General features: G+C 45.3%; 1 protein-coding gene across 2 annotated transcripts in view; it reads right to left on the bottom strand.

Annotated features, from left to right (window-relative positions):
* ADCY8 (adenylate cyclase 8) overlaps positions 1-20,223 on the bottom strand; it is a 159,605-nt gene that overhangs the window by 67,008 nt on the left and 72,374 nt on the right. For both annotated transcript variants that reach the window (XM_024572213.3, XM_045181780.2), the window contains exons 6-7: positions 12,536-12,694; positions 8,229-8,499 (exon numbers count right to left, since the gene is read on the bottom strand). In XM_024572213.3, coding sequence (XP_024427981.2) covers positions 8,229-8,499; positions 12,536-12,694 — 430 coding nt within the window. The remainder of the gene's footprint in view (positions 1-8,228; positions 8,500-12,535; positions 12,695-20,223) is intronic.

The following is a 20,223-nucleotide window of genomic DNA, read 5'->3' as shown; positions in this document are numbered from 1 at the left end:
TGCTTCTGTTCATCATACTGGTGGTTCCTGCCTTTGGCCACAGACACTCTGGTTTTGGTTCTCTTTGGACGAGGTATGGGCCCGCGGTCAGTTGTAGCTGAACGTCAGGCACCACGATTCCAAATGATGGGGCAGAGTTCTCAGGGTAGGGGACTCAGAGCCACGGGACAACCTCCAGCATTCCAGATTTTGTCCTCAGCCTCTGGCCCAAGGACCTCAGAGCCAGGTTAATCCAGGACAGGTGGTGTCTGACACTGATTCTGTCTCACCTGAGAAGCTCGTCTGGCTCGTTTGACACATCCTCTGTTAGCTAATTCAGGACTCCTTCTTTGAAATTATCCTCTGAGTTCCTCAGAAAGATGCTAATCTCAGTTTGAGAATGTGATTGTGCCTGAGTCATTATGCACCTGGCCCATTTTTAATCAAAAAGAGTTGTTAAACTTCTTTAAAATTGGCCAAAACAGAACTTGGCACCTCCATTGAAATGTGGCCACTTTGAAGCCACATGACTGGAGTCAAGCTGCCAATAGAACTTTTAGCTTTTAAAATATCACATCCACAGTAATGTGTGGAACAGACACGCCAACTCCAGCACTGATGTCGTCTCGGGGTTGAGGTGCAACGAGATAGTGGAGGGATGGGGTGAGCCCAGGGGTGGAGGCGGGATTCCTGCTGTGGACGTGACTCGTGAGCTGGGACAGAGAAGCTGACACGTGAATGGTTGGTCTATAGGGTGGGAATCAAAGTCCATTCTCCTAGCACTGAAACAGCTGGGCCGAAATGGCATTGGCTGTGGCTGGAGAGGTGACCACTTTCCCAATGACCAATGGCCTTGGGTTGACAATTGGAATCATTTCAGCTCATATATCAGGACCTAAGCTACTCAGTTTTCTTGTGAACAGAACACAAGAAAACAAATACGTAGATTTTCCAGAAATGTCAGTGGCATGGGGAAAATGCACGTGTGTGTTTGTATGTTTTCAGAACAGAAATTTGGAGAAAATTGAAATATAAGAATTACCTACACTTTCATCTTTTAAAAGATTCTAAAGTAGCTCTTTATATTTAGGATTATGAAATCTAGTAACTCCTCATTTAATGTTCCCAGTAGGTCCTTGGACCTGCAGCAAAACAACATAACAAAACCGACTTTACTAAAGGCTAAATCATATAAACCAGAGTTAAGTTCCTAGGGCGTCTCATCCGTGTTATAACAAAATGACTTGATTCGAGGGCCTGCTGTAGTATAAACCGTGAGTTGCTGATAAATTGCTCATGTTTATTGTTTTAAGTCTATAGGTCTGAGTTTTTTTTCAGACTCCTGTTATACAACTTGATAATTAAATTTAGTTTTTGATGCTTTCCTTAATTTTGTTGCAATGAGCTACAAATCACTGGTCTTCAAGAAGCCAGTCTCTTACTAGTAACCAGTTACGATAGGACAAAATAAGAGGAAAAGAGGAAATTACCCAGATTAGGGTCAAACTGTTACGTCTTTGGGACTTTACGGCTTCTACTCCCTCTTATCCTAACTTCTCTGCCCCACACTTGCCTGTTGGAATTTTCTCATTAATTTAGCTTTCCTGGGCTCTCATTACTCCCAGTGTTTGCATCTGAGTTTAGCATTTAAGAGCAGTCATGTGTGAAGTACTCTCAAGATAGTGAATCCTGAGTGGGTGCTGCCACCTGTGATGTATGCGAAGTTCTTATCATCTCATGGTGTGATGAGATTCTCTATGCCACCAAAGGTGACACAGAAGTCCTCGAGTGGGAGAGATGCAAACCAAATCTGGAGGGTCATCACCTAGAATTCATAGCAGTCGTTTAGAGATCCTTGAGATGTGGGTGAACCTTTCAAAAAGTACCATCGATACCCAAGGAATTACCACCGTGATTCCTTTTTGACCCCAGGTGAGGTAAAAAATAAACACATACACAAATAGTCAAAGATGAGGCTGGCCAGGCCAACAGAAATGTCAAGTGCCTTTGCTCTGGGCTGGAATTAAATCCCTGTAGAGAACTACCACTCATCTCCGTATGGAGAACCAGGGCAGTGTCTCGAAGAATAGAAACCATGGGGAAAGGTTGCCTCGCTTCCCCCCTCCACCTGGGGTCTTATGTTCTCATCTTTGGTCCCATCTCCCTGCTTGTCTGTAGATCTCAGCTTAGCAGCCACTTCCTTGGGAAGGTCCTCCCCAATGACCCTGGGTCAGTTTTGCACCCTCTGCTACACTCTGCTGCTGGAATGACAGCAAGTTCACACTGGTCCTGATGGCCTATTAGTGATACCTCCGCACGGTGAGCTCCTTGACAGCTTGACCCCTCCCTCCTCTCTCTTTTTCCCTGACGCCCAGCACAATGCCCGCAGATCGTAGTTACTCAGTAAGTAGTGGATAAATGAATGACTGAATGAATGAGGGAGTGAATGAACGTCTTGCGGGGGGCACTGACTTGCCTAAGTTGAATGACAGAAGCAGAACGAGTTGGAATCCAGGCGTTCTTTTTCTCGTGGGCATTTCTGTGCACAAGAAAGGGGCCAGGCACTCAGTTTGCGTCCCACCCCTTAGAGACAGGAACAGAAGGGAGGAAACCAAACCCCGGGGATCAATATTACTCAAGAAAAGAACACAGTGGTCACGGTGGAAACAGGGCGCTGAAAGACGAGAGACGGCAAAGGGGCTGATGTTCGCAGTGATGTCTGAGTGCCTGCTGCGCACAGTCAAAGCTCAGTTACCCAGAATGCTGAGAGAAAGGGAGAATTTCACTCCCTAGTTTGGTGAGGTATACTTTTTTTTTAAACTCTCGTTGCTGAATTTGATGCCAATGTTTTCAGACAGTTCACTAGGATAAGAGTTATGCTGAACTGTTATTCTACATGAGGGTAAACGTGAACAGCAGGCATCCCCATTGCTTCCTGGAGAATTATTTCTTCTCTGGGCTTTGGATTCTGAAGTGGGAGTAACTCAGTAGTGTGGTCGCAGACGCCCAGCCTGTGACGGAGGCTGAGAAAGCGAATGGGACAATGTCAGAGCTGAAAGGAAGAGTCAGGATCCTCGCTCAGCTCTGCCACTGCATGGATGGGAACACTGAGGCTTGGCAGGCGGGAGTGGTTGCCCGAGGCTGTGGTGTAGTTAAGTGGAGAAATCCAGGCTAGACTTCAGTTACCTTGAGTGTCCTTTTAGGCCTTTTCCAAATCTTGGTCCTGCAGAGATTTGCCCCAAGATCACAATTCAGCCTGTGGGACCGACTAGTTCACTATGAGGAATCTGGGTCCCTCAGCATCGGGTACCCGTGAGGCGACCAGATGAGGATTCTTCCATTTATTCCAGTGGATACAGAAAACAGCGTCCGAGGAAAGCCCCAGCTGGGACTGATGAAGTTAGAGGAACCAAAGCACGTCCCTGCGTCCTGCTCCCCAACCCAGCTGCAGGCTCCACTGCCTCCGCGTTTCCTTTCCTTTGGGTCTCAACACTCTCCGGCCCAAGTGGGACCGAAACAAGTAGCTGTTTATGTTTTATACCTACGTGGACGTGAGAGACGGCCCAGCTGGGGGAGGAGATGCTACCTGGTAGGATATGACAAGCTGGAGGAAAATCTGGTCACTTCCTGGAGCTTTCACAGAAAATTACTAACCATCCCTGGTGAGCAACTGACCTGTCTTCCGAAGGTGGACACACACATACCCCCTACCTTTTAAGACTGACCTGTAAACAGGGCAGAAGGTAGAAATCCGGCATGTACCTTTATATTCAGCCACAGAAGGGAGACAGTGTGGCCAGATGGGAAGTGTTGGGGGGTCAGACATAATTGGGTTCTCACTCCAGCTCTGCTATTTACAAGCTTCCTGACCCTCAGGGAATTCATCAATCTCTACGAATCACAATTTTCTCATTTGTAAAGCAGGCACATCGCACTTACATTGTAAGGTTGGTCTGAAAATTAAGTGGAAAGGATGTGAGCAACACGCCCAGCATGGTACCTGGCCCTGAACTCTCTACTTCTGTTAACGTCAGTGACACTGGATATTTCTCTATCCTCATGGCAAAGAAGCACATCTGCTTTCTGTTTTGTTGTGTGGAATATACAGATTCCAGTTACGTTTTCGGTATTTACGGTGCACATACTGATTTCATGACGACAACAGCGACCAAGGGCAGTTGGTTTTGTAGAAACGACTGATAAATGCAAAGGAAGCACCAATGTGTGCTTTTCTCCAGGTGACCCCTTTCAAAGGCCTGGAGGAGTAGAAGAAAATAACCCAGATTCTGATGGCACGATACATATGAAAGGGATGGATGGGACGATGGCGAGGATGTCATAGGATGTGAGAGACAGACCCAGGGCTCCGAAAGGGGCTTCGCTTCTAAAAGGGTGGCTCCACATGCTTGGCATATCACCTGTCATAAAAATCACGTAGAGGATTCATATTCTCACGCAATACACTTCACAGAGACATACAGCTTTATCCTTTGTATCCTCCTGGGGATCATAATAAGTCTAAGATGCAGTTTATCCATTCTTGCCCCTGCAATCCATTCTCCACAAGGCAGCCAAAGTGATCTCTTAAAAACTAAACCAGGCCATGGCACAGCCTGTCTGGAAACCTTCCTATCCCTTCCCTTAGAATGGAGTCCCCGGTCAGCCAAGCTTGCAGGATCAAGCTCCCCTGTCCTTTAGCTTCACCTCTTACCCCTTCCTCCTTGCTCACTGTGCTCTGGCCCAGCAATTTCCCACCTTTCTCATTTCGTGGTGCACATGAAGTAATTCCTAACATTCTGCCATGTCAGGAGTCAGGGATGCAAAGCAGGAGTGCTGAGGGCTGCCAAGAGCAACCTGGATACCACAACTCAGACTGGGGTAGCCGGCAATTTTAACCCAAGTGGACACAGATGGGGCAGAGAAGATGCGTGACATCAAAAAAAGGAAAGAATCTTCAAGCATAGACAGGACTGGAGTAATTCTTAGTGCAATGGTTGCTCCTCCACACCATTGATGGACTCCTTAGATGGGCTGTGGGGAGGAGACAGGGGCGGAGTTGAGGTTCTACTTGGAAATCCAGAGTCCTCACTTATCAACTGTGACCAGCTGGCTTCTGACTTCACCACCTCATCAAATCTGCCTCCTGCCAATGATGTCCTTCCCTCCAAGGCCTCTTGGCTACACTGGACACTGTTGATCGCTCCCTCCATCTCAAAAGGCTCTGCCGTCTAGGCTTCCATAACCCCACACACCCCAATTCTCGTCTCATCACTTTACTTCCTATTTGCCACTGTCATGGGATCATTACTCTCTTTCACCTCCCATCTGGCACCCTCAAGGTCTGTCCCATGTCATCTTATTGTTTCATTTTACACATTCCCTATTGTGATCTCCTTCACTCCCGTGGCTGTGGCTAGCACGCCAATTCTGATGACTGCCAGAGTCGCATCCCTTGCACAATTCTTTTATGCCTGAGCTCCGGAAGTGAGTGTTCAGGAGCCTTCTGGATATCTCCACCTAGACCTCTACCAGGCATCTCAAGCTCCACATGTTCCAAACTGAATTCCTAGTGTTTCCCACCTAATCTCCTTCCATTCCAATATTGCTTATTTCAGTGGGCAGTTCCACCATCCGCCCAGTTGCCTAAGCAAAAAATCTAGAAGTTGAACTTGACTGGTTCTTCTCTGTTGCTACCCACATCTCTCATTTCATTCACTCATTCAACGAATGTCATCAAGCCCAGTTACTTGCCATATTGTTCTAATTTGAGCTGAACAGTGGAAGTGAAACATATAAACTACTGGCTGACTTTACCTCTACAGTGTTTCTTTTTGGTGTCCCTCCTTTCATTGCTAGTAGTAGTTGGCATGTACAGGACGCCCAATTAATCTCCATTGTACAAATGAATGAGAATGTAACTATCTGAACATCTGCTGGCTACAGAGCATAGATTATAGCACAGAATCCCAATGTTATTAGAAGTATTCCTAAGCACACATTATGAATCCGTAGAAGCCCAAACATTCGGCCAGTTCAGCTGGAAACCCCCCAGGGAAGCATTAGTATGTTTTATGTGTGACAGACAAACACTCGGATGGGCTGGGCTCTCCACGCAACCGGCTGGTGTTTCGGCGGAGCACAGTCTCAGCCAGAGCAGCTTTAATCTCTTCCAGGCACAGGTGAACCCTGACTTCTACAGTGAAGCGCAAGCGCACACTTGAGAGCTTGTGGCCGTTTACATCGACTCAGTCACTTCCTAAATCTTGCCAGTGCCGTTTAGTTAATATGGACGTCAGTACACATTCACTGGCTCCTAAGTCTGAGGACATCAAAATGAACGGAGGAGACTGTTCACACTGAAGATGGCACACGTGGGGTGTATCCAGGCAAAACTCGGGCCTCGTGAGATACACGGTATGGACATTGACTGACAATGACATATTGTGTAATAACTATTTGGTGAGATCAGCAAGCATTCTTAGGAAATCAGCAAAGAAATATTTCAGATATTCCTGTACAATTTTACCAGATCCATCAATCAGAGGATAAAACCAAGCATCTCCACCCTCTCTCCTTGATTCTCAATCATTAGCAGCAAGGTGAGGTACAACTGAGAGAAGAACAACTAGGAATTACCCCAATTTCCACAATCAGCTTAAAAAGAAAAGAGCTTTTCGAATGGAAACACCAACAACAAACAGAAACATTAAAAAACGAGAGAGAGAGAGAATTTTATGCAGTTACGGAGGCATTGAAGGCGAGGCACATGTCTTCTCTTCCAGTAACGAGCGGAGAGGGCCCTGTCAGCTGGCCCTGCACCCCCGTCAGGAAGGACAGAGAAGCTCCTTGTATATAACAGCAAGTTGAACCATGCACACCAATTCAGGGACGGAAAGAAGTAGGCACTGAAATCAGCGATGACTTGTGTGGGCCTAATTTTGGGGAAAACTGAACACCTATAAAAGAAGAGTAAGAACTTAAGGGGAGACTCTTGCAAGGCAGGGAGACTGGGTTCAACTTGGGTCTTCCCCAGTGGAATCTGGCACACACATTGCCCCTTAGCTCCTTCACACAGAACTGAACGGAGACAGAGGGTAAGCGAGCCTCAGCGCGCCCCAGCCATCTGTCAGATGCAGAAGGCTTTCAGCATTTTAACCTTTTCCATTTTAAATGTCTCCAAGCAGACAGGTTTTTTTTCTTATCTAAAAGTTAATGAGAAAAGTTCAGGCCATGGATTAAAACAATTAACCCACACAAGTCTTCAGGAAGCTTCTCACACTCTTGGTTTGGTTGATTTCCTTCCTAATACTCTCAGCTTTTGCTTGGCTCGGGAGCCTGTCAGAAACTGTTTATAAGCCTTATATATTGGCTTTTTTGTGTGTATTTCTTTAGAAAAGGACAGTGGAGTTATACCATTTAACGTATATGAATTTAACTATGTGTGCTTGGCATAGATGATGAGAGAAAAAACCCTTAGTAGAGCAGGTGATCTGCCCATGCTCTGAGCAAGCACTCTGGGGACTGGAGCATCCCCAAATCCACTTTGGTCCTCTCCCTTGATCAGCCTCCATCCTCCAGTGCCTCTCAGAGTCTTAGCATCTCATTGGGTTTAGTGGAATCCTGGTCGTTAAGAATAATTTAAAAAATAATTTGTTGATTGGTGATTTATACCTTATGTACTGACTTTGGAGCTCTCTCCCTCATGTAAGAAGCAAATTCATAATCAACAGAAATAGAATTATGTGGGTGGCTTTGAAATTTCATGCCACTCCTGAACTCTCTGACCGTCACCTTGGGCATCACTTGGTGCTGCTTTTAAATTCCCAAATCAACAGTGTCCTCCTGACTTTAAACTACAGAGGGCAGCTCAGAACTCCTGGCCTGCCAGCTGCCTGAAGAATGGCGTTCTCATGGACCTGACTGTCTGCTTGAGCTGCCAGTTTAATAACATCGGATTTCTCTTTTGCAGCACGAGTCACTACTTTTTGTAAAATTATAATTCAGCTGCACATGACATTTATTTTTAGCGAGGTCAGAAAATAAAAAAAGGAGACGGTGTTGGGAACACTGGCATTTCTGACATTTCCTGACATGGCACACAAAGGTTAATTCTGTCCCGAGGAGATACGTTTGATCATCTGCAATTGTGTCACTCGGCAGAGATAAGGTTAAAGAAGAATCGGTTTTCCCTGGTGCGGATGCTCTGGAGCATGCATTTGGCTAACCAGAAGAAGGAAGCCAGGACTTACGTTCTGTTTCCCCACTATGTTGTCGAAGGGCAGTTCGGGGCTCCAGGACCCTTCCGTGAACGTCACCCCACTGTTTCTCCTGTCCGAGGAGCTCACTGACTCCTTGACAATGTCTTCGGGCAAGGACAGCAGACTCTCCTCAGGCTGCTTAATTAAATAGGTCTCTATGTTGTGCTTCCTCAAGAACTCGTTCCTCTCTTTCCCGTGGCCCTCTTCCACATTATAGTCGCCATTGAGGCAGTCGAGGGTGGCCTTGGAGATGTGAATCCTCCTGTGTACATAAAGCATAGGGCATTATACATTCTGGATGAGGCCGGCAAAGGACACGCTACTTTTTGTCCTAGGCAAAGCTAACATCAAGGTACTGCGAGGACCTGTCCTCAGGGACAATATATGTTCCCCTGAAAATCAGGAGGAATAGAATAGAACCGAAGTCCAAGTGTAAGTCAACGAGCACAGTGTTGCACTTCAACCTCTGATGAAACGCTGCCCGCTGAGCCACGTGTCAACACTCCTTTTGGCTTTTCCTGTGGCTCTCAGCCCGATCTCAGTGATTCTTTTTCAGGGCTGTGCATTGCTTTGGGAAAACAAGTTCCATAAATGTTTCTGAACCCAATGGCAGTTATTGTCCAAAGTCACCATGCAACGATGACGGTTCTCTTACTGTCTTGCCTATTTCTCCAACTTGTCTAAGATCTCCTTAAGAACAAATGCAGGCCGTACAAGTCCACAGCGCTACATGGAAGGTCTTTTGGGAAAGCCTCTGCAAGATGCAATTTCCCCCGAAATGCGCCCATCGCAAGGGGCAGAGAACAGAGCCATGGGCACCTGCAGGCCGGCAGCTGGCCAGTCTCACTCACAAGGTGAGTGACTCATTTGTGCTCAGTCATCAGCCACTGCAGCTCATGACTCAAGTTTCTTTTTTAGCAAAACAACAGATGACACGAAGGGCCCTAAGGATCAGACTTGAACTGGGAGAATTTCACGTGATAAATCGTTCTGGGGAGGTGTGGTTTTGTTGTCCTGTCTCACTCCACCAGACGACCTACTGTGTGTGCAGTAGTGTGGTGTGTAGTAGTAGTGTGGATGACCTACTGTGTGGTGTAGTAGCAGGGTGGCTCCAAGCACAGACTCTCTGGCCAGACTGCTGAGGTCAAGATCCTGGTTCTGCCACTTACTGGCTCGCTGATAGGTCTTGGGCAAGTTACTTAACCTTTCTGAGACCATTTTCTTATCCATAAAAATGGAAAACCAGTAGTACCCACTTCATAGGGTCATTGCAAGTGTTGATTGGTCAGACGGAAGAGGACAAGAACTGTATGATTTCACTCATATGTAGGACATAAAACAGAAAGTACAATAGCAAACAAAATAACAAACTCATAGACACAGACAACAGTATGGTGGTTACCAGACGGGAAGCGGGGTGGAGAAGGATGAAGAGGTTAAAGGAGGTCAAATAGATGGCGATGTGAGGAGATTAGGCTTTGGGTGGTGAGCACACGATGCTATATACAGATGATGTAGAACCGTACACCTGAAACTTGTGTTATTAGCCAAAGTCACCCCAACAAACTTAATAAAAAAGGCGTTGGTTAGTGGAAGTAGTCAAAATGGTGCGTGGTGCACTGTCCATACTATAAAAGCAAATGCTTAAATTATTAGGAGCGTTCTAAAAAATGCCACCGAGATCACATTGCTGTCGTTTACTGCTCCGGGCTCGCAGGATGCAGCCCGAGTTCTGGGCAGGGTCTCTAAGGCCTCCCCTCCCGGGGCCGTCACTTCAAAGCTCGTTTTCTGACATCCCTCCAGCGTAGTACCCTGTCCTCTCTCCGGCTCATCAAGTAATCGGTATTCCTTCAAGTTCAAGGGGCCATTTTATGTCTACTGAACTCAGAACAAGCCTGTCCCCATGCCCAGAAGGCTCCCTGCATGCTGTCGGTGTGACGATTTCCTAGTCCTTGATGCAGCTCAAAACTTATTTCCTTCAGCCAACTTGAGTGCTTCTTTAAATGAATGAATAAATAAATAAATCAGGCATATGCTTAATATTTTGCTTGGCTTTTGTGATTCTAGAAACAATATATCCGAGGAAACAATGAATATTTTGAGTGACATTTCCAAATGCATTGTACTTTTAGTTCTATCTCTACTTCCCTCTTACCCTTCTTACCCATTCTGCTCAATTCCTGCTTATAGAGAGAATAATTCACCGCAAAGGTTGTGTAAAAAAAAAACAAACACCAAACTACCAATGATCCCTTTGTGATCATGTAAGGCACACTGTCCACATTTTCCAAATTAGCATCCTTGTGTACAGTCACTGATTTCTAGGGTGAGATAACAGAAACAAAAACACGTAAAGATGTTTTGAGCTGTCTTCAAAAATGTGCTAAACAAACACAACATATTCTCTCGATGAATTTGTCAATACGTAACGAACTGAGCAGTGGTGGCCTGGGAGAACAGAAAGGCTGTTTGACCTGTGAAATCAGTGCCCCAGACTTCTCGCTGACCCGTCTCAGAGGTAGGGGCTACAGGGCTGTCTTTTTCTCTCAGCCACAGTGAAACTCCTAGAAGGGTTTTATAAAGTCTGATGGCTGATCTTCTTTTAAAGTAATTAAAGTAATTTAAAGTAATTAAGGTAGATATCAAACCCCGTTTGGTATTTTCTCTGGATTCTACATTTTACTTTCCTGTATTGGGGCACAGGGGGAATAATATTTGCATACACTAAATCAATATTGTGTTTTCTGTAGTGAAAGACATCCTCACCTTCTCTCATTACTAATTCTTCTGTGGAAGTTCTGATCAAGTTCTGATCTTTACACTTCAGTGTTTTGATAGAAACAGGTTTTAGGTGTTCCTTCTATCATGGCTGCTCCCTTGAGCTTTGGAGTAAGGAATGTGCAGATGAGAGGCTGGCAATTACATTTGTCTACAGAAATGAGCCAGACAACATTCCCATATATTGCATGCCAGGTAAACCTGGTATCTTCTGGTCATTTAAAATGCCAGGATGTAACCATAGTGGTCATGAGAGTAAGTAAGATCTAACAAGTTGGTAACTATTTTGCGTAAGTGTTATCTTGTAGCCAAAGCTATTACAATATGACTGGCTCCATGGATCCTGTCATATAATTTCCCTTCTTCCAACAACTCTACGTGATAGGCATTTACCCCTTCACTTTGTGATGATAAAACTGGCCCAGAGTCATATTGCTGGTAGGTGGCAGTGCTGGGCTGAGGCAAGGACTTCACGTGCAAGGTCCTTCTAAGATCCTACATCTTTTTCAAAGAGTAACTACCGCCAACACAGTTAATATTTACTGGGCACAGGACCAAGGACTTTATATGCGTTTCTCATTTAACAAAAGCCCAAGCACAGGGGTCCCTAAAGTGTGGTATCAAGGCCAATGGCATCAGCATCACCTAGGCACTTGTTGCAAAGACACAGTCTTTGTCTCACCCCAGACAAACTGATCAAAAGTTCAGAGGGTGGGGGACAACCACCTGAGATTTAACAGACCCTCCAGGTGCCTCAGATCCCCATTGGAGCTGACAGTCACTGACCTGGGGTCCCAAGGCCCAGAGGGTTAAAGACTGTGTATGTGTGGGGGGCTGCATGGCTGGTGCTGCGGCAGGGAGAGGATTTCAGTTCAGTTCTGCATGACTGCAGGGTCCAGACTATCAACCACTGTGCCGTGGAGTTGGGTGCCTCCCTCTCCACCCCTTTCCTTCCTCCCATGTGCCAAGCATCGTGCTAGGCTCTTGGGGACACATCGAGGGCCTGGAGATTCATAATAAAAGGACGTCCCTGAGCAAACTGAACTGATAGATTTAACGCTGGGAGGCAGTGATGTATAGTGAGGTACTTAATAGCTTTGTTTATGTGACATGTAATTTCTTTGAGCCTCAGTTTCCCCTTTAAAGCAAGGAAGCTAATATTTCCTATGTGGGGTGTTGTAAGATGAAATGATCTCATGTATTAATGATATTCAGCAGACTGTCTCGTACACAGTAGGTACTTGACCCATGTTTAGAATTGGGGGGCTAACTCTCTACTGAAAAAAATAAGTAAGCCGAGTTTATTCCTGTGCATATTGATTGATAGGAATGGGAAATAACCAGACATTTAAAAAGCAGAAAAAAGAAACCAAAACCATCTCAGTCCACAGAGGGTTCTATCTTCTCCCAAATAACTGCTTCTTAGATCTATACTCCCGAATTCTGCACACAGGAAACCCACTCTCATAAAGTGAGCCGACGACAGCAGTTAAGGAGAAGAGGGCTTTGCTCTGGCTTACCCAGGAATTCCTCCAGACTCGAGTTTGTTTGCAATGTCCACATCCCAAGACCAGACGTCAAACTGCCACTTGCGCAGGCCCAACACACCACACAGCACTGAGCCCGAGTGGATTCCGATTCGCATGTCCACGTCATGCTTCGTCCTTGACCGCACATACCTGTCAATGTATGGAGAGGTGAATGGAGAGACACACGCGTAAGGTGGGCACCCTTGGTCCTGATAGCAGCCCTCGTCTTTCCTACTCCGTAAGTTCAAGTCCTGACCATTTATATGCCATCTCTTCCATGAAGCCTTCTTGGATTTCCTTCTCCAAACTCCTTCTATCTTTTATCTAAACTTTTAAGAGCCTCATTACCCTTTTCCTCAAACCTGCTGGTCCTATATAACCTCTGTCTCAGAGGATAGCACCAAGGTCTTTCTTGTACCACTCGTCACTAGTGCATAAACCTGAGATGAATGACAGACTCTCACTTCATGCCACCTTCCATGTCTCTCCTTACTTAATTTTTACTGTTTCCTTCTCTCCAACCCTCCCACCAACACTCTTGTTCAGGTCCCCTCGTGCTTCAGTCTGAGTCCCGGCCTCAGCCTGACCTCCTTCCAGCCCACGCTCTACAGGGTGATCACAGACACAAGGTGGCCTTGTCGCTCCATCACTCCCTTGTTAAAAAACTTTCCCAGCCTCCTCCTTAGAGGTGTGGTCGCAGGAGCTGGGCGCTGGCCTCCCAGGGCTGATCTGGGTCATCCCCTGGGGCACAGGAAGACACCCTTACAGCTTCCATTCATAGCTTTTGTTTTTGTCTCAAGAAAGCTTCACTGAAATTTGATACATGGGTTGATCTTAGTGACTAGACTGGGTCCCTGTTGGTCTGTCCTCTGACTGAGCAGGAGGAGGAGTCTTGAGAAAGGAAAGATTTTTACCCTCGGAGTGTTTCCTCTCCACACACAACTTCCTTCTTCGCTTTCAGAGCATTTCGAACAGTCGTGGTGTATGAGTTAATGACCTCAGTTGTGTAGGTCAGTTCAACGGGCAGGATGTAATACTTTGACATATAACTAGAAAAGTCTTCAATGCCACATAGAAATTCGCTTGTTATTTTACTTCAGAATGCTTAAAAGAGTTGTCAAAATTAAAGATGATTTATCCATTTTTCTTTGACAAAAAAAAAAAAAGAAACAAGCACAAGGATTCCATACTTGCTGCCTTTTGCGTGATGATAGGTAGGTTGCCATAATATTCTGTCTAGCAAGTATTTTTAAAAATAAACAACCCAAAACTTGCTTCCTTTGTTTGAAAATGACCGTTTTAGGTGGCAAAAGTAATTGCCTTTCATAATAAATCCCTGTTCGAAGAGAGAGTTTTGAAAATGGAAGTTCGGAAGTGTTTCCATCTGTAGGAACTGGCTTGTCGAACATGGGTTCTGTCATCTGTCAGAGTTCTCAGAGCTGCATGTTTACTCGTTTGTTTTTGGATCTGCCAAACGGAGCGCTTGGATGGGGTTTGTACCCATTTGTTAAAAATATTAGAAAGCCATTGCCTTCCAGTGAGCTTGTAAGAAAAACTCAGAGATGCCAGAGGGGGAAGACATGACAAGATTCACACAGAACTTGTGCATAACTGATGCAGGCAAGGGGCCCAGGGCTCCCCCGGGACCTGCCCATCTTCATAAAATACGTATGTAGAGCTGATAGCCATTAGAGACAGGTGTACAAGTCAACTGAATTTGGAACCTGACCTTTGAGTCGCTGTATCACAAACTGTCAAGATTCTTTAAAAAAGAATCAATCGTGTTCACACCCATTGCTCTCACTAAACCAGAGTGAGAGCAGAAAGATTTTAGTACAGTAATTGAATTAAAACATTTAAATTAGTTCATCATTACCCTTTAAAACCCACATTGTGTAGTATGTTTCAAAATGTGTGACCATAATAGAATTGAAAATAAATACAGTTTATAAATTGTAATAATAATTATAATCATTTTTGATAAAGAGGGAGGGTCAAAATGTTTAGAAAGCACTGGCCAATAGGACAGAGTGGAAAATTCCTGGGCTGGAACACAAAGCCCTTCCTGATCTGTCCTGGGCCCCAATTGTTTCTCATTTCTCTTGTGTCTCTTAGAATCCCCCCTTCCAAACACAAGCCTGATCCCCGTGTTTCTTCTCCCTGAGTGATGCTGCCTCGGCCTGAAACGTCCATTCCTTGTTACCTGAAGCCTGGACTGCAGGCCTGTCCCAGTGTTCCCACTGCATCCCGTGTGAACAGTACCTGTGGTGCAGTATAGTAACCGTCTGCCCACCCACCCCCCCACCACTGCACTCGAAACTAATTGAAGATGGAGGCTTGGTGTGGCTGCGTGTCGAGCATCCCTCTTAACAACAGACTGTATCTGGTACTTGGCCAACGCTCAATAAGGATGGATGGGTGAGTGGATGGTGTCATGTTCCCACCTATCCAAGTTCTTTGATAAAGAGAATAAGCTCCTAGAAGGCAGTTTTCTGAGTAATCCTTGTGTCTGTCACATCCTGAAGGATCATGCCTCACATATAGCCGGGCTTAGAAACATGACTCCCCTTTTTTTGAAAGAATACATGAATGAATGATTCCGTGTACGAAACTGGATCTCTGTTTTTTCTGTTGCTAATACATTGTAAGATCATACAAAGTTACTTAAACAAAAGAGTTGAAGTCAGTTGAGAACATCAAAATATCGAAATAAATTAGACGTTAGGAAGGCAGCCACAGAGATTAGAAAGAATGCTTGTAGCTAAAGGGTGAGACAATTCTTGTCCTTGGTGAAGATTCTAGTTTCCAGGCCTTGGTATTAATTTTAACTTCTGAGTTAAAATCCATATAGTTCCCTTCATTCACTGATGACGAAAAGATTAAAGGGCATTTGAAAAAAAATTAACAAAGCAAGAGGAGAAATAGTGTCCAGCACTGCAGGAGGCATTTCAGGTTTGGTGAGGCAGGTCACGGGGAGAGATCCACTAGCTGTGTCCTGTGCTACAGTATCCAAGCATGTGGTAGGTTTGCACTTTCCTGTATATTTCATGCTATTTTTGGCCAACAAAATGTGAGCAGCAGTGATATGGGTTACTTCTGAGAAGAAACTTTAAAAGTGCAATCAACCACACTCCTTTTTTCTTTGTCCTTCTGTGTCCACCATTAGTTGATGACCTTCATGATGAAGGCTTCTTAACCAGGGTCATTGAAGGAGGACAATGGATGCTGGTGCCCTGCCACTCCCTCAACCCTCCCATAGTGGACAGGAAATGAGAATGAAAATAAATCTTTGCTGTTTTAAAGCACTGAGATTTGGAGGGATGCTTGTTACTTCAGTATAACCAGGATTATCCTGACTGTCACAATCACCAGTTTCAATCCACATTCTTCTCATTACATGTGAGTCACTGTCGTTAGAGGTTAATATGGACTCTAGTGCCAGACTACCTGAGTGTGTCTCTTGCTCTGCCATTTACTAGCTGTATGACCTCAGGGGAGTTACTTAACTTCTGTGTATAAAATGGGAATAATAATAGCATTGTCATATTAGGTGAGTAAACAAACATACATGGGTGGTTGAGAATAATGCTTGGTCTATACCCTAAGTACTACTTGGTTGCTTTATATATATTAAAGAACTGCAGCCCAGGAAAGTAAAGGATTTTATTGTGGTCATATAGCTTGTAAACAGGATTCTAGGACTAACCTGGGGCTGCTGAGGTTTTAAACCTTACGCCCTTTACAACTACAACGGGGTGTGTGATCCTTAGCGAATATGACCTTGAGTTTCAACAGTTGTAATACAAAGGTCTAGCTGATTGCTTCACTTACAGAGCTTTTGTGAGCCCCAGAGGAGATAATGCATGTTAAAGTGCTTTGCTAACTAATTGTCAGGGACGATCACACAGCACACCGTGCTAATGCCATTAGGTGATTAACATCACACAGGGAACGCACTGGAACATCTTAATGAAAAGATGCTTAGGGTTTTTTTCTTCAACAAAAGAAAAATTTTAAAAAGAAGACAAAATTTCTTTATGGCGCTCTTTTCTTCCTTTTTGTTATGTCTGGGATTTGACTTAAATAAAAGACAGAAATGAAACTCGTAAAACAATGAATAATTTACAGACACCAACCCTCTTTGGAAAGCCCCCCTGGTGGTCACGCAGCCACAGACACACACGGCACCTTTCAAGATCAGCTCTCGAGGGGAGGACTTGGAACATCTTCAAGTGCAAGTGCAGAGGGAGTTCTGCCGAGTTACAAATTGGGTTCAATTCTCCCAAAAAAGAGCCCAGGGATGTTATCTGTGCCTCCTCAGCCACAAGTGAAGAAAAAATGACTATAGACCAGCCACACTTTAAGCATCTGCCCCTCCCTTTCTTCTCCACGACCTCTGACCTTCCAGAGGGCAGGGCCACGCCCTTTTGTTTCCACGTGCCCGGCACTTAGCGCTGCGCTTGGCACAGAGCTATGGTCAGAGCTCTAGGTAGGCACTGAACTAATGGGTGAAGCTCAAAGGCTTTCTTGGCTCATAACCCTGTGTTGCCCCAAGATGCTTCTAAGGGCCCAGGGGAACCACAGAGGTGCCTCTGGACCTGCCAGTGGGGTATGGAGGTGACCCTCTGCATGGTCCCCTTCAAATAAAGCAGCTTTGCTCTACTGTTTTCCATTGGGGGCTTCTAGATTTCTTTTAAATGAAGAATTCACTTAGTAATAGTTCCTTTTTGCACCTCTGTATCAAGCGGGGAACCAATCCTGCAAAGATGAACCAGCCAAAGATCAAAGATGTTATGGCTTTTAATTGAACTATTAAGTACAAATGCTTGGTATATGGGAGCAGATGAAGAACCTTAGAATTTTTCTTTCAATTTAAGTGCTTCAAATGGTTCTTTTTGGCCAATTAATCCATCTACAGAAGGGGCTGGAGGAATGCCAAGGGGAATAACCTAGTAGCCTTCATTGATCTGTAAACTAGACACTCTCTGCTGGGAAATACATGGGCGAACAGGGGACAGGCTACAGCAGCGTGACATTCAGCACTGTGGCATGAAGGATGTCCAGCTCCCCAGCTCTGGGGGCAGAGACCAGGGTGCCAGTGCGGGACCCACCACTTGCTGGTTGTGGGAGCTGGAGCACAGGACAGAGCTTCTCAATGCAAATCACTCTCACCATATCCCAGGAGCATAGTCTGTGTTAAAGCAGGCCTGGCATGAAGCTGGGTTTCTCCACGTGCTAGCTGTGGGCACTGGGCTAATTGCAGTATTAGTGCCCAAGTCCCAGTTTTCTCAGGTGTGACAGCAGAAAGCACTAATCCTTTGCAGAGCTGTCAGGATGGTTTATAAAAATCATGTATATAAAGTGCTTTACCTGGTGCAATTTGAACACACAAAAATAATGACTACTACTTACTTTTGTTAGCAATACCAACTTGTAATTACACAATAATTACACAGGTTGAATCAGACCAAAAATTGTAAATCGATCACTCTAAAATTATGAATTGGTCACTCTACCCTTCTTGCTCAAACAGTGCTCGTATTTGCTCCAGTTACATCGAAATAGCTTCAGCCAGCCCACTTCATACACCAACTGGGCAGTTCCTAGACTTAAATTGGTTCAAAAGGATGAGCTAGTAAGCAATGTAGTAAGAACTGGGCGATTGGTCCTCAGCGCCCTGGAAGCAACAGTGCCCGTGAACATGCCGGGAGCAGGAAAAGCGAGGGAGTGAGTGATGGACGGGGCTGTGGTCACCGTGCAGGGGGTCCTGTGCCGGCATCAACCTTACTGTCACAACACTCTGTGCATGATTCCCAGCGCCATTTGAAGGATGAGGAAACTGAGTTCCCAGAAGTATCTGTCTTTAGGGCGCGCACAGCTACAGGTGGAGTCGCTGGAGTTTCTCCCGAGCTGTGTGAGCCTAAACCCAGCTGTCCACTTCAGCTCTCCTGCATGTGTTCTGCTTCCAAAGAAGGGTGTATAGACCAATGGAGTTTGAGCTGGCTCAGCCCAAAAGGTGGACGACACAGTCTCTACCAGTTAATTCCACAAATCAGCAGAATGTAGCGAGCTCCCTCCCACAGATCCAGAGTTCACACTAAAGGGTACCTCACGGGTCTCTCACTGTCGCCTAGGGGGCTGCCAGCACGGTGGCCTTGGGCCCCAACGTCACCTTCAACTGTGATCCATGCAACAGCCTCTACTGGATGTCAGTGCCGGTCTGCCTCCGAAAACATGGGGCCCACTCCTTCTCAGGGAGTCTGAAAGCCACCATGTTGTATCCCAGCATGGAAGTTCAAGTTTCCCAGAGTGCTTCGTTTTGATGCATATGGCAATTCTGCAGGTAGATAGCTATAAGCATTATTAATGTCCCAATTACAGATGAGTGAACTGAGGCTCAAAGAGAATTGGGCTACATCTGCTGCCTCTTCTGTGCTGGGTCGTTTATCTTCATGATCTCATTTCTTCCTCATAACCGCCCTACACTATAGATACAGTTCATTCATTTATTCATTCATTCATTCACAAACATCTCTTGAAGACACCTGCTGATATAAGCAGTGAATCAAATAGACAAATCAGAAAACCAGTTCCTGTATTCATGGAGCACACATGAGGATGGATTATCCCCATTTTACAGCTAAGGAAGCTGGACAGAGAAAGGTTATATCACTCACTCAAGGTCAGGAAGAAGTGGACCCCAGTCGGCCCTCATGAGGCCATACTGCAAGCTGACACTTTGCTGGTTATACCCCCTTCAGCATTGCACCCCTGTTTGGGGAGTGGACACCTAATAGGAAGACATGTAGATTCCTGTTCAAACACAGTGTGGACCTAGTGAGGCAACGTGAGAGAGAAGATCCAGCCACCCGTTTTCCACCGCAGAGCTTTAGGATCTTCTCTCTTTCCATAAAGACAGATTTTTAAAAACTGAGGTTTCCCTGAATGACCTGGGTGTGTGCACTCTATAATGCGTATATTTCTTTAAGCTCACAAGCATTTTATTATGCTGTTAAATATTACGTAAGCCACGATGCTTAGCGGCCACCTCTTCTCCTATCTTGTAATATGCCAAAATTTATCTAAGCCTTCCTCTGAACGTTTGTGGAGTCGGATGAATGTGGCTCAGGGTCTTGTTCTGCCACTTACAAGATCTGCCTAAGAAGGCATTTATCCTCTCAGAGCCTCAGATGCCTCCTCTGAAAATTGGGGGAAGTAATAGTAGTTTCCTCACAGGGTTATTGTCAGAATTAGATGAGGTGCATCAGGAAGATCATTTTGTATAGTGTCTGCCTGGTACAAGGTGAACATTCAATCAACATTAGCTTTATAAATTATGATTACTAGATATATTCAATCTTCACCATTACAAATGATTTTGCAAAAAAAAATGAATCATCATCCACTGTAACTGCTGCATTTTTTAGAGGAATGTGGCCTTAGGAATGCTGTACTTAATGACATTTCAGAACAAGAAAGAGAGAGGAGAAGAAGCGAACGATGGAGGGGAGGGAGGGAGCAATGGAGAGAAGGAAGAAGTGGAAAGGGAGGAAAAGTAGTAAGTCAGAGAAGGACAAAGAAAAGGAAGGGCACCAAGAGGCATGCAGAGAGCCTGGGCATTCCTGCCTCAAGCGAGGGAAGCCGGTAACTCCTGGCTTTCATCCCTTGTCCTGCCACAT

Source organism: Desmodus rotundus, chromosome 8 (genome assembly GCF_022682495.2).
Source record: "Desmodus rotundus isolate HL8 chromosome 8, HLdesRot8A.1, whole genome shotgun sequence".
NCBI lineage: Eukaryota > Metazoa > Chordata > Mammalia > Chiroptera > Phyllostomidae > Desmodus > Desmodus rotundus.
Note: the sequence above shows the minus strand (reverse complement) of the source record. Positions and strands in the feature narration are given on the sequence as shown.